Source organism: Mixophyes fleayi, chromosome 1, assembly GCF_038048845.1.
Source record: "Mixophyes fleayi isolate aMixFle1 chromosome 1, aMixFle1.hap1, whole genome shotgun sequence".
NCBI classification, from domain to species: Eukaryota; Metazoa; Chordata; class Amphibia; order Anura; family Limnodynastidae; genus Mixophyes; species Mixophyes fleayi.
This window is the reverse complement of record NC_134402.1, coordinates 25,898,126-25,912,659: the sequence shown is the minus strand read 5'-3', so window position 1 is coordinate 25,912,659 and position 14,534 is coordinate 25,898,126. Positions and strand designations below refer to the sequence as shown.

At 42.6% G+C, this 14,534-nt stretch overlaps 2 protein-coding genes across 3 annotated transcripts in view; one reads left to right on the top strand and one right to left on the bottom strand.

Moving 5' to 3' along the window:
* LOC142112431 (histamine H2 receptor-like) overlaps nucleotides 1–14,534 on the top strand; it is a 117,655-nt gene that overhangs the window by 26,400 nt on the left and 76,721 nt on the right. The gene's annotated exons all lie outside the window — the stretch shown is intronic.
* On the bottom strand, nucleotides 1,578–9,954 carry LOC142103578 (uncharacterized). The gene is made up of 4 exons (XM_075187655.1): nucleotides 9,781–9,954; nucleotides 9,492–9,575; nucleotides 8,700–8,903; nucleotides 1,578–1,861 (listed from the first exon to the last, which is right to left on the bottom strand). Exons 1-4 carry the CDS (start codon nucleotides 9,941–9,943, stop codon nucleotides 1,578–1,580), a joined length of 735 nt encoding a protein of 244 aa, XP_075043756.1. The 5' UTR covers nucleotides 9,944–9,954.

The following is a 14,534-nucleotide window of genomic DNA, read 5'->3' as shown; positions in this document are numbered from 1 at the left end:
TTGCTAGAAATGCTCGTACAGCCTCTGGGGGCCAAGACTTGGATTGGCCGCCTCTCCGAGTGAGAAGAGTAATGGGAGAAATTCTCGTGGAAAACCCCTTAATGAATTGTCGATAATAATTTGTGAAGCCTATAAAGCGCTGGGTAGCCTTGAGCCCAGAAGGTTGAGGCCAGTTACGAATAGCCTCCAATTTGCTTGGATCCATCCGAAGACCGGAGCCTGATACAATGTATCCTAGGTAGGGTACTTGAGAGCAATTGAAGAGACCTTTCTCGAGCTTGCAGAATAGGAGATTAGCAAGTAAACGGGAAAACACCTCTTTCACGTGTATGAGATGAGAGGACAGATCTTGTGAAAAGATTAGGATATCATCCAGATAAACAACCACTGATTGGTAGAGCAAATCCCTAAATATTTCGTTCACAAAGTCCTGAAAGACAGCTGGGGCGTTACTTAGCCCAAACAGCATCACCAGGTATTCATAGTGGCCGTCTCTGGTATTAAATGCGGTTTTCCACTCGTCTCCTCTGCGAATTCTGATTAGGTTATAGGCTCCCCTAAGGTCCAATTTCGTAAAGATCCGTGCCCCTCGAATACGGTCAAAGAGCTCAGAGATTAAAGGATGGCATTAAGTCTCCTGTAATCAATGCACGGTCTGAGAGAGCCGTCCTTCTTCTTTACAAAAAAGAAGCCTGCACCTGCTGGAGAAGATGATTTCCTAATGAATCCCTTTATGAGATTCTCAGCCACATATTCAGACATAGCCTGTGTCTCGGGCAAGGACAGTGGGTATACCCTGCCTCTAGGAATGTTCTTTCCAGGGATGAGGTCGATGGGGCAATCCCAAGGCCGATGAGGAGGAAGGATCTCGAAAGCAGTTTTAGAGAACACATCAGCGAACTCAGAGTAGACTTCAGGAAGGTCCTCCAAGGCAGAAGCACGGAGACAGACCAGCTTAGGTCTAGATGGAGAAACAGATCCCAGACATCTTTTTTTGCAGGATGAACCCCAACGGATAACTTAAGCTCGTTGCCAGTCGAATTGTGGAGAATGGAGCTTCAGCCAGGGTAGACCCAAGATGATAGGGTTAATGGATTGGGGTAGCACAAGGAAACTTATAGTCTCGGAGTGAAGTGCTCCTATCTCCATCCGAAGAGAAGAAGTAGAGAGAGAGATTGAGCCATTGGAGACTCTATTTCCGTCCACCGCAGTTAGCATCAAATGTTGAGACAAGGGTATAGTATCCAGGCAGAGTTCGGTCACTAGCTTGGAAGAAATGAAGTTCCCTGCGGACCCCGAGTCCACAAAGGCCCAGGTAGTAAATGGGCCGTTAGGGAAAACCAAGGTGACTTGCATCAAAAACTCAGACTCCTTCCGAAGGTAGGGAGAAAGGGACTGGGGTCCTAGGTTGACCTCCCTATTATCACCTAGGATGTGGCATTTCCCGGCCTCTTGGGACAAACAGAGAGGAGATGTCCTGGTTCACCGCAATACAAGCAGAGGCAGTTTTTCATGCGTCTCTCACGTTCCTCTGGGGACAGACGAGAACGGCTGATCTGCATAGGCTCCTCTGTATGCTAAGTAGGAGGAATAAAGTTAGGTGCTAAACGAGGAAATGTCCGGCGAGTGCGGTCCCGTTCGCAAGCTCGTTCTCTATGGCGGATGTCCACCTTGATATACAAGGATATGATGTCATCCAGAGTGGAAGGAAGATCACGAGAAGCTAAATCATCCTTGATGCGCTCATTAAGACCCTGCCAGAAGGTAGCGATAAGAGCTTCGTCGTTCCACCGGAGTTCGGCTGCAAGGGTCCGAAATTGTACTGCATATTGTCCTGCTGTCAGAGAGCCTTGGCGTAGTCCTAGGAGACCAGAGGCGGCAGAAGAGATTCTTCCGGGTTCATCAAATACCTTGCGGAATCCTTCAATGAAGACCACAGAATTTTGTAGAATGGGATCATCTCGTTCCCAGAGAGAGGAAGCCCAGGCCAATGCTTGCCCTGATAGAAGAGAAATTAGATAAGCCACTTTCGCTCTTTCTGATGAGAAATTCTCCGGAGCTAACTCGAATTGAATCGAACACTGGTTGAGGAAACCACAGCATTTCAATGGATCGCCATCATATTTCTCAGGAGGAGGAAGACAGAGACCTTTGACGGTAGTACCCCTAGCAGGGATGGTAGGTTCTGATGCCGCAGAGGAAGTGGCGGCCGAGGAAGTGGTAGATGGAAATGCTTGCAAGGAGTCCAAATGGGAGATGACCCCCTGAAGGCATTGCAGTAGTTGGGACTGGTTGGACTCTTGTCGTTCCACTCTTTGACCCAGGTGAATTAATAAGACGCGGGCCGAAGGTTCGTCCGGTCCGCTCATGGCCAGAGTATTCTGTCACACTTTATGCAGGAAATATCACTGACTGGTATTAACGCAACTAACCTGAGAGGCGCCGCGTCTAACACACCACCGGTGTTCACCAGGGACCCCCGCAAGGAGGTTTGGGCTTCGCTGCGTGCGATGTGCAGGTCGCGGTTCTCCCGGGAAGTCACCAGTGCTGCGATTAGAGGGTAGTCAGACAGGCCGAGTTGAAACCAAGGAAGCGAGGTACTACAAGGAAAAGGCAAGAGAGTAGTCAGGAACGGTCCAAAGGTCAATACCAGTGCGGGCAACGAAGTACATGGGATATCCGGAAGAGAGGTCAAACAAGCCAAGGAGACAAATACACAGGAGGTCAGGAACTGTAAACAAACTAATAGCTGGAGCTGGTAGAACCAATACTCTGGCACTCAAATGGTGCCAGAGTGGAGTTTAAATAGTGGCTGGCAGGAAGTCCTCATGATGGAGTTCCGGCGATCAGTCTCAGCTGATCGCCGGGGAAGTGTCTGGGTTGCCAGGCAACCGAATCGGCGCATCGCGCATGAGCGAGCGCCACGGTCACGTGATCGCGTCCCGTTGCTTAGCAACGGGACGTTCCTTCCGGGCAGAAGGTGTCCGTCTCCGGCACCCAGCGGAGGTGCGGAGTCGGCACCTGACAGAGAAGTTTGGAGAGGCATGGGAGTAGGAGAATAAGAAGATAGTAGAAAATTTCTCTTCATTTGTGGGATCAAATGAAAAAAGGGTGAAGCAAGATCCTGGGCACTGATGGTAGTCGGAGGGTTTGGGGTATGAGGATTGAGAAGTGATTTAAATGTGTTAAAACGGTGTTTAGGGTTAGAAGCCTGAGCATAGATGAGAGATTGGAAGTATGCTTGTTTAGCAGTGTCCAGAGCACTTTGATAGGTGTGGTAGATAGCAGTATATGTGCTGAAATCATTGGGTACAAGATTTACACCAGTGACATTCAGCTTTACGAGAAAGATTTTGTAGATTTTGTGTTACTTTAGTGTGCCACGGTTGACAACGTGGAGTATGAAGAGTTGCTGGAGCTACATGATCAAGATCAGTTGCTAGGGTTTGTTGAAAATGAGGTATTGCCATATCAGGTGGCCATCCTGATGGGTAGCGGATTCAATCCACTGGGAGAGGTCATGTGAGGAGGCTAGAGAGAGCAGTTTGGAAGCAGCATTGGAATGTGGATTAACAATAGGGATGTTGAAATCACCCATGATGATGGTGGGGATGTCAAAAGATAATGAGAGAACCAAGCAGAGAAATGTTCAGGAAATTGTTGGTGGGGTTCGGGGGGGGGGGGGGATACTTGTGAGGCCCCTAAAATAATATATTCTGTCCTACCACAACATTAGATGTATACTGTAGTGCATTTCTTGCCCTTCATCCAGGGCTGTGCAAGGCATCTCATATTTGAATGGCTTGTAAGGTGAGTGACAAGTTTGTGAGGCTTTGTTCAGTTTAACACTAAGGGATCTATTTATCATTCTCACCCCCGAGTCAGAAAAAACTAATATTTTTTCAGAGCTGCGATAATATGTTTTCTCCAGTATCTGTCCCGGCGAGTTGTATATCCTGCAGAGGTAACTATTGCCGGCCTTATCACTGCAGCCAAAACTATCTCTGTGTGTAGAAAAATAGTCATCTACTGCAGGACAAGCATATTCCTCACTATTCACACACACAAATAGATAGGACTATTCACCCCTTTGCATCACAGGACTGTGTCATGTATTTCAGTTATCACTGGATATTATGGAGTTAAATAATTACAGTAACTATAGTCAGTACAGTTACAGTCATCTGTTGCTCAATCCCTCAAGTTGCATTCAGTGTAATGGGTTTGTAAAACACTGAAAGATGACAGCCCTGTATATCTCCCTCTGCAGCAGCTAAACAGGAAGAATACAGTAATACTTGTTGCGGAATTGCAGTCCTCCTCCCTCCATCCTTTGTTACACAGCAGATATGTCACTGTTATTGCCTTATTATATACAGGCACTCACGAACCTTCCTGCTCCATCTCCTGAACCTCCCCCTTCCCCTCTCACCGCATTGTGTGTTTGGAATGTTGGAACAAGATATATAAATGTTATGGTGTGGATGGGGTTAATGTCAAGAATATAGTGAAAGGCACGCCATAGGACTAGAAAATTTTCATTGAGGAATACTAGCTATCATCTGAGAGAAGGAAAATAAATCTTTTTTGATATCAGTTATTTGTTGTTTGCATTTTTGTTAATTGATGTTTTAATAAATAGTATTTACTTATATTAATACGGATTCCGCACTATTTATGCTGGCTAGTATTACTCAATGTCAATTTTCTAGTCCTATGGCGCACCTTTCACTGTATTCTTGATATTGGCTAATTTTTTAGGGATTGGCAAACCTAAGATAGGATATGGAATTGTATCCCCTTATTCAAAGGACTGTTTGGAACAAACAGGATATTGATCAGCAGACTGTATGTGCTAAAGAACCTGCCAGAGGGAAATGAGTAGAAGCCTATTATAGCAATTCTCCTTATAAAGCCCCTTCAGCCTTCCACCTCTTTCCCTACAGTCTGATAGACATGTGCGACGGACCGAGCATATTTGTGATCTCCCTGCTTAATATTCTATTCATTTGAAGAAAAATTATTAAACTTCACAAAAGTTTGCCTTCTGTTGCTAATGTAAACCAACGTTGGTAAAGTAAAATTAATGTAAAATTAAATTGTAATCCCAAGTTGATTTGTCACCCCCACCCTAAAAAAAAAATAAGTAGGGAGTAGCAGGCAAAGGCATTGGGAACAGGAGACAGCAAAGGCATTGGGAACAGAAGGAGATGAAAGCATTGGAAACAGGAGGTGGTGAAGGCATTGGGAACAGCAGGCAAAAGAATTGGGAACAGGAGAAGGTGAAAGCATTGGGAACAAGAAGTGAAGGCATTAGGAACAGGAGACGACAAAGGTATTAGGAACAGAAGAAGATGATGGCATTGGAAGCAGGAGGTCGTGAAGGCATTGGGAACAGCATGCAAAAGCATTAAGAACAGGAGAAGGTGAAGGCATTGGGAACAAGAGGTGAAAGCATTGGGAACAGGAGACGGCAAAGGTATTGGGAACAGGAGAAGATGAAGGAATTGGGAACAAGAGGCGATGAAGGCATTGGAAACAGGAAGTGATGAAAGCATTGGGAACAGGAGACGGAAAAGGCATTGGAAACAGGAGGTGATGAAAGCATTGGAAACAGGAGACGGGGAAGGCATTGGGAACAGGAGATGGAGAAGGCATTGGGAACAGGAGATGGAGAAGGCATTGGGAATAGGAGACGGTGAAGGCATTGGAAACAGGAGACGGTGAAGGAATTGGAAACAGGAGACGGTGAAGGCATTGGAAACAGGAGACGGTGAAGGCATTGGAAACAGGAGACGGTGAAGGCATTGGAAACAGGAGACGGTGAAGGCATTGGAAACAGGAGACGGTGAAGGCATTGGAAACAGGAGATGGTGAAGGCATTGGAAACAGGAGGTGATGAAAGCATTGGAAACAGGAGACGGGGAAGGCATTGGGAACAGGAGATGGAGAAGGCATTGGGAACAGGAGATGGAGAAGGCATTGGGAATAGGAGACGGTAAAGGCATTGGAAACAGGAGACGGTGAAGGCATTGGAAACAGGAGGTGATGAAAGCATTGGAAACAGGAGACGGTGAAGGCATTGGGAACAGGAGACGGTGAAGGCAGGCCAATGTTAGAGGGAACCAGAAGATAGAAAATAGAGGAGTAATAGAGAATTATTGTAAGAGGATAACACAGGCGTTGTACACAAGTGTTTTGACTGGTACAGTAGCAGAGATTCAGAGCATAAGGAGTGGGGATTTCTTAGATTTGAATTTGTCTTGTATGTGTATGTATGCTATCCTAGCTGCTCGTTGCTCAGGTCAACAGTGAGATAAGAAGACACATTAGACATATGAACACTAAGTAGAATTCTAAGGCTAACGTTATCCACAGATGACATTAACTTTTCAACAAGCATTGTGTTGGGGGATTTTGACATGTACTTTTCTAAAATACTTGTAGAGTACTCTAGGGTGTGACTTTTCGTGAGGCAGTCTCTGCCTCGTGGTGGTGACACCTCAGGTATTCCCCCATAATACATGTAAAAAACAACAACAATCCAGGTTTATTGCTTTGGACTGGGTTGGCAAAAGAATAGATTTGTTATTGGCAACCAAATAAGTTGCACATACAAGAAGAATTAAGTGACAAGGTAAAATATGTGTAATAACATATTTGTCACAAACAAACAGGTTGGCAAATCAGTTAGAATGCACTTTAAGCTCTATTTTTAGTTTGTTGGTTGCTCATTTTACGTAGGTGGGTGTACCCTAGATATTGGTGAATCATAGGCTCTCTAGATCTTGACAGTCTATCACTACTTGTGCCTTTACAATAATTAATGCATTGTGCAATCTGTAGCTCTCCAAAAAGTTGCTGGCTCAATTGTAGATGATTGGCAAACAGCTATTTATAGCAACTGTAGAGCAGCTCACAGTATATTACTTAGCATATTGCAACATCAGGATCCACGTTGAGGATGAATAAATAAAAAAACAGTAGTATTTAGAAATCACTTTGAGCAGTTAAGATTGTTTGCATAGGTTGAAGAATCATATCCCGTTCGAACCCAGAGGAGGTCCTGGAGAAGACAAAAAGCATGCTTCATGAATTGCATTTTCATCTAAAGCTCAAGGCAAGTTAATAATTGAGTAGACTTTGGGCTAGATTTACTATCAGGCGTGTTTGTAAAGCCGCCGACTTTCGGCGGGTTTGCCGGCGGTTTAGCCATCGCCGGATTTACTAACGCTAAACCCGCCATCCAAACGGCCAGAAATGATGTTTTCAAACCCGCCTCTGTATAAAGCGCCGTGACGGTTTCAACAATGCTCCACATACAAACAGCCGGATTTACTATTAGGGGGTTTATAAAGGCGCCGGAAAACCGCCATTCAAAAGACCAAAATGAAAGCGCTGCTTGTGAGCGGCGAGATTGTTCAAACAGTGTGCTGTTTGAGGTATTTGGTCAATCTGAACAGAAGGGAAAGGGCCATTTCATGTGCAAAGTTTGTCCCTTTGGGATTGTATATGTTAAAAGGCCAGTGTCTTGTAATGGCAGTGTAATTTGGGTTTCTTTTTCTCTTCTGTTTTCCCACGATGCAATTTTTTTACTAAGTTCAACATTTGTTTAATATTGCAACAAATCCCTTAACAGAGTGTAAAAGCAATTTTAACTGTACTCAATAAAGAATGGGTTTCTGGCTGATGACTCCTCTGCTGCATCCTCACACATCTGCACAGCACAAATTCAGGCACAAACCCACTAGTAGAGGTGTGTTATAGCGTACATTTGTACTTTGGTAAACCAGGTTCAGCTTACTAGAATAATCTGGTGGGGTGGTTATGTATGCACCTGAAAAGGGGTCTGATATTATCCTGGCTGGCTGTTTTATACATAATCTAGCATTACATCAATTTACCCCACCGATTAGTGCAGTACACACTGAAGCAGAAGGGGTCTGTGTCACATCTGGTGATGTGCAGAGCACAGAGGGCGGAAGGCAGATTAGAGTCCGTCTCATTACAAACTACTACACAATAGGAAAAACATTTATTTCTCTAAAATGTGTTTGATGTGAGTGCAATGTTTGTGACAGTCAGAGGGCAATGTGTAAATGATTCGAGTGCCTAGTTTTTTAAAACATCACTATACTCTTGTTTAATTAGCAGAAAATAAACACTGACACCATAGAAATTTAACTGCATTTATTGCAGTACAACACAATAAATAATAAAGGATAATGCTTATACAAAGTAAAAAAAGCATGAGGCAATAGTCATGTGTTAGCGCTAGCGACGCCTTTTTGCTTGCATATCGCTATGTTTTGCCCCACTCTGTCCTCTCCCTGGCCCACCCCTGGTGCGAGCACCTCTCCTTGGAGGAGTACTCTGTGCCGATCTGCTTGGCGTACTAGCGGTACTTGTGGTGGCCGAGGAAAAGGGTGAAGGCAAGCGGGCAATGAGTTCTTGCTGCAGTTGGCCTGCCAGCCGGGTCAGGTTCGCATTCCCCTCGCGAACGGAGGAATTTAATGCCTCCACAGCCCCAGTCATTTGGGCCATCTGCAGATTGGATTGCTCCCAGGCATTAGCCAGACGATTGATTGCAGCAGGAATTTGGCTATTTGTGCGGTGTATCCGCCTCAACTGGGCTGCAATTTGGGAAATGTTGTGAGTTTGGCTCTCCATGAAGACTGATTGCTGCTGCTGGAAAGCACCAATAGACTGCGCCATTTCACGGGCTGGGTCCATACTCTGAGGTGCCGGCTGCTGGTGTGCTGGGGCTTCAGCAGGGCCAGGTGCAACATCCTGGAAACCAGACACAGGGGCATCCACTGTTTCCAGGGTGATTATGGTTTGCTCATCTGGCTCAGGGGACATTTGGAGGGACTCCACCTGAGGTGCCTGGTATGAAGAGGGCCCTGTGTATGAAAATGACGGTAAGTATATAGGATATAATATGTTTGTATATTGCATTCTGAACACTTGATAGGAAAGAATAATCTTTACAAACTACAGATTGTTTCACAATTTTTGCATTAATGATTTATTGTCCTATGCTACCTGCTTAAGGATGCACATATTATCCTTTTAATACCCAGTATCATATGAACTATGTATGGTTGAGGGGGCTAAAAAAGCATAGTATTTGTAACCTACAAATATTGTGATTTATTACGCAATATCTGGCTAGACCGTGCCTTGGGGTACACAAATCCTATTTCAGTCCTCCCTCTGTGTAGTACATGCTGGGTATTTTGACTGCGTGTGTAAAAAAGTGAAGACGTTGCCTATAGCAACCAATCAGATTTGAGCTCTCTTTTTGTAGAATGCAATAAATAAAGTAAAGGTATATTCAGATTGGTTGCTCTAGCCAACATCTCAGTTTAGTAAATGTAGCCCTAAGGTCGCATAGCACACCATATTTTAATAAAAAAAATTTTGCCAGCAACATTTCCACAGAAAAACAATTAACTCCATTATTTAGCACAAAAACATAAATCACACACCTGCTTGCTCTTCTGTGGCCGAATCTCTGACTGAAGGTGGAGGTGTAGCTGTAGGAATGGGACTCAACTGTGGTCCAGGTGAATCTGGATGTATTAGAAAAAGCATACAATGTATTTGCAGCAAAAAGCCTTTTACAAATAATAAATCTTTGGAAGACATGTGTTTGCACATTAAAAAACAGTTATAAACAAAATTATTGCCCTTTACATACTGATTGAGTAAAAAAGACACTTTTACAATAAAAAAACATTTTCAATATTGTTAGCTTAAAAAGGACAAATCACTCACCAACTCCTTGGGCAAACGAGGGCGAATCTGTGTCTTGCACATTAATTCCCTCCACTATTTCACGGGGCATTATCTGCCGCAGCTCCTCCTCATAGCTGGTATATTCAACGCGAAGAGGGGGGCCACCACCCGTGCGTCTTGTGGACCTCCTTTCCTGGGCCATTTTTTCCTTCAACCTCCTCTTAATGTCCGAAAATCTCTTGCGGCAGTGCGCCACTGTCCTCTTTAGTGGGCCCACCGCGTTAACAGCGTCGCACACTCTCCCCCACAATTGGTGGCGCCGCCTTAGCAGAGTCCGGGCTGCCAGGTTCCCCAAGATCACCTCGTAGCAGGGAATGATATTGTGCACCAACACACAATTCTCATCATGTGAGAAGCGCACATTCCTCCCTGTCTTGGTCTTCCTGCTCTGTCCTGTCTCCTCAACCTCTCCCTCTCCCTCCTCTGACCCCTCAACCTCCATCTCCCTCTCCTCAGCCTCTGCTCCCCTCCTATCTCTGGACATTTTTACCCAGAAGACAGAAAAACACAAAACACTGAAGGACTTACAAACACAAAGAACAAACTACACTACCTACAGACACACTCTCCACACAGTCACACACAAGTAACACAGACAGAGGACAAGTCAAATACAAAAAATACAAGACAGAAAATAAATGAGAAAATAAATGTACAAAACAGGAAAAAACCACAGGACTACTCACACTTCAATCAGATATCGCTCCACCAATCCACCAAACACCAACTCTCAGCAAACCACTATCCTCCAAACTCCTCTCACAAAACTCCTCTAAACCCTATCAGAGAAAAAAGTGTCAGGCCAGTGGTTTATATAGGGCTTGTGATGTCAAATCTCCTGAGTTTGAAAATAGCCAATAGTAACAGGCCAGGAGACAGGTGTAATTTTCAAAAAAACCGCCTTTACACAAAAGCGCCGTCATTTAAAGCAAAAGCGCCATGTTCTATTCAAAGCCGCCGGCGGCTTTGAGCATTACATCCCGCCGTTACATCGCCGGCGGCTTCAAATTGAAGCTGAAATGCGCCCATTAGTAAATCCGGCTGTTTGCAATGCAAACACGCCGGAAAACCGCCGCGATGCATGGCGGTTTGAAGCCGCCATGCATCACGCCTGATAGTAAATCTAGCCCTTTGTCTCAGAAGGGAAATATATACAAGGTCAAGGCCACAAATGTTGAAGAATGTGCCTCTATGTCCACAGTTCCACCAGCAAAATTGAATTTGAGGTTGAAAAACATTTGAGAAAGCTTCTCAGGAGTATAGTACCATCTGTAATTTATCTTGTATGCAGTTTCTTTGATATGGGTTGATATAGAACTAGTAGCTATAGTTTCACTCACCTCCCAACAAGATTCATCTGGAGGTTGCCCCAAATCCCTTTCTCACTCCTTCGCGTTATGGAGAGAAACCATCTGTGCCAGGGATTTGGCAGTCTTCTAGTCCATAGTAACCTGCATAATTTCTTCTGAAGGGATTTACTCATTGAGCTGTTGGGCAGTTAATGAAGTTAATTTAGGAAGTATTGCTGTCTGGAGGAAGTTATCAATAATATCTTCTGAAGGGACAGGGTTGTTTTCAATGTTTTGGTCTAGATTATATAGTTTAGAGTAGTAGGATTGAAACTCTAGTCTAATTATGTTAGGATTATATGATAGGTCTCCTTTGGAAGTTCTAGTTGCCAAAATATTGTTTTGGGAACTTTTTGCCTTCAGCCTAGAGGCCAGAATTCTATCTACCTGTTATAGGTATATTTAGAATTTTACACCATCAGCTGTTCACTTCTATTTGGATAATTGCGGATTCAAATCTTCAAGCTAAGACCACTTACTACATTGCTTGCGGCTTTATTACGTGATTGAACGGAAGTCTCTGTGAATTTATAGGCACATTGGAGTTCTGTACAGGTATGTAAATTTATTTGTGCTTTTATTACACTGAATAGTGAATGCATGTCTCGTTAATAAAGCGAATACCTGCAAACATTAATGCTTATGACATTACATTCCAATTATGTTTGCTATTTTTGCACTTTTTACAAACCAGGCACATAAGCAACTGTTTTAGTGCTGGGCCTATCTGGAGATATGTACGGCTCAGAATATGGTTCTAAATATGCTATTTTTACATGCAACTTTGTGTTAATTATGTAAATTGGTTTCTAACTTAGCATCAGGCCCATGCTCACTAGGAGAGAACAGGAGAAAGTAACAATCTACACACAGGGTATTACATTTCATTAGAGAGTAACGGTTTGGTTTTAGGTTAAATCAACACATCAGAGTTTTACATTTCAGAGTTGGATTGACTCGGCATTACCCGCAAGTCTCAGATCTGCAAGTGAGGTAAAATGTAATACAGATACACTGCTAAAATCATTGATGAACTGTATGTAAGTCCCAGGGAAAAGTTAGTGCTAGATAAACAGCTTTCTTAATGTTTTTGGCTCCAGTAAGAGCTGAATGAAGGGTTTCCTAGAGTGAATGGAGAGAGGTAGGGTCTCTATTCATCAGGTCCATTTCGGGTCTTGTGACCTACCAGTCAGACAACAGGCTAATTAAAAGTTGCACCTGCAAGTTGTAGTGTTAAAAGGTGTCAGTTTGCTCAGTCAGTCTCTCTCATTACCTGGGAAATGATGATGAAATTCTCTCTCTCTCTCTCTCTCTCTCTCTCATTTTGTCTTTGGGAGTGGGTGGAAGTACATGGGAGCGTAGACAGTGCATAGGTGTAGGGCAAAAAAAAAAACCCAACAGGTTGCTTTTAATTGTCCTGTTTTCCCTACTGTAAGGCGCTGCGCAGCACTGTGGCGCCTTACAAATCTGCAATAATAATAATAATCATACGTGGAATATAATTATTCTTTTTACATTTTATTTTAGAAACCACTTAAGCTCGAATTTTAGGTTTAAGCCTTGTGGTGTTAGAGTACACAATCTGTGTATCCATTGCAACTCTGCTTGTACTAATCTAATGGATAAAGAACAAGTAGCGCTTACACGGATTCCTAATCTATTTTTCTTGGATTCACCATATATGGTGGAACTGCACCCAAAACTGCCTGTATTGAGTTAAGGTTTTTCTCATTGTTATGGAGGAGGCACCTATCAAAAAGGATCCCTGTATTCTCTACTTGGTTGTCTACTTACAAAAGTAGGAGTCTACAACACGTTGCAATATATATCTTTATTGTATTGCTATTGCAATTAAATGTTTTGACTAAATATCCCAGCAGCAAAATATACAACATGTGAAAAAGTGATTATTGCAATGTCAAAATTAAAAGAAATTCTTTGCAAAATGGCCATTATGTTGGTATTATTTGTACAGAGACATATCCCCAATATCTGCCTAGTTAATTTAAGTCTATTTCAATGTTCTTGTTCAGTAATTTAAATAAATAACATTTACAGAGAGGGATATCATAAGATTATATGTTGAGTAGATTACCTTCTCTTTAGTGCCAGTATATATTTATTGATATCTCTGTGGCCATGTCTTAAATACAATTATTTCTCTAATTTTATCCTCATTTTAATTCCTGCTGCTGTAATCTAAAAATTATTTTCCTGGTGACTGTAAGAAACATGATACACAAACTATTATCTATTATTGATTTTGTTAACTCGTATGACTATAGGCAACCAAGTAGCAATTATTGTACACTATTCCATTGTGAAATATTATGATTGCTTTTTGTGGGCATCTTTAATATATCCTCAAAAACAGATATCCTCCCACAAAACAGGGCTGAATTCCTCAATGTTCAATTATCAAGCTTGAGGTGACATTGTTACTCTCATGTAATTAAAACAAAGCTTGGAACTCACTGCGATTTTCTTATGATTATATTAATGTAGTTTTAAATTCACAATCACAAATCCCCTCTAAAAATTCTAAATATAGCATCTCATATTTAATTAGAGCACAAAAGCCAGATGGCATAATACGCTGTCTCAGCATGTTCCCTGTCACGCGTTTCGCTGATGCTTTATCTCTGGGCTGGGAAAATAATAAGATTCATTGAGATGTAATTGATATAATAGCATTTAAAATATTACCACAGACATATATACTCAAGATTTATTCTTATGAGATCCCTCTCAGTAAATATTGTTTATTTATATTACTAAAAAGAACATTAAATAAACCTGTTTTTCTCCGTATAAATAATACAAACACAATGGCAGTTTTGCAAATAAATTCTTTCATTCATCGTATTTTAATTTCAAGAATCATATTTCATGCATTTTATATTTCGTTGCTGGAGTATTTAGCACTTCAAAGAAACTGGTCCTACCTGGTTCTTCAATGAAAGCCAAACCAGACATAAACAACATGATTCCGATTTTATCTCCTAACTCACACCCGGGGGAAAATGTATCATACTCCGCTTACTTCAACTAGCGGGAGTTTGGCGAGATGACAGCTAAAATTCAAAGCGGCGCTGCCTTGTAAAGGAAAACTCGCCTTTACAAGGCAGCGCCGCTTTATATTTTAGCTGTCATCTCGCCGAACTCCCGCGAGTTGAAGAAAGCGGAGTATGATACATTTACCCCCCAATCTAGAACCCTACTGTACCAGACTCTTCATTATGGCTTGCCTGTTGTTCCCCACCCACCCACTACTTTCTAGTTACTACGAATTATTTAATTATTTTTTTATTATTATCCTTTATTTCTAAAGTGCCCCAGATTACAAACAGTAAAGTAGACTATACAAGGTATAACAGCAAAATA

Excerpts from the sequence above, each read along its gene's own strand:
- LOC142103578 (XM_075187655.1), bottom strand. The coding sequence starts at position 9,943 with ATGGCCCAGGAAAGGAGGTCCACAAGACGCACGGGTGGTGGCCCCCCT. Across the intron at positions 9,576-9,780 it reads CTCGTTTGCCCAAGGAGTTG|ATTCACCTGGACCACAGTTG; the intron begins GTGAGTGATTTG and ends TAATACATCCAG. Across the intron at positions 1,862-8,699 it reads TGAAATGGCGCAGTCTATTG|GACTACGCCAAGGCTCTCTG; the intron begins GTGCTTTCCAGC and ends CTGGTCTCCTAG.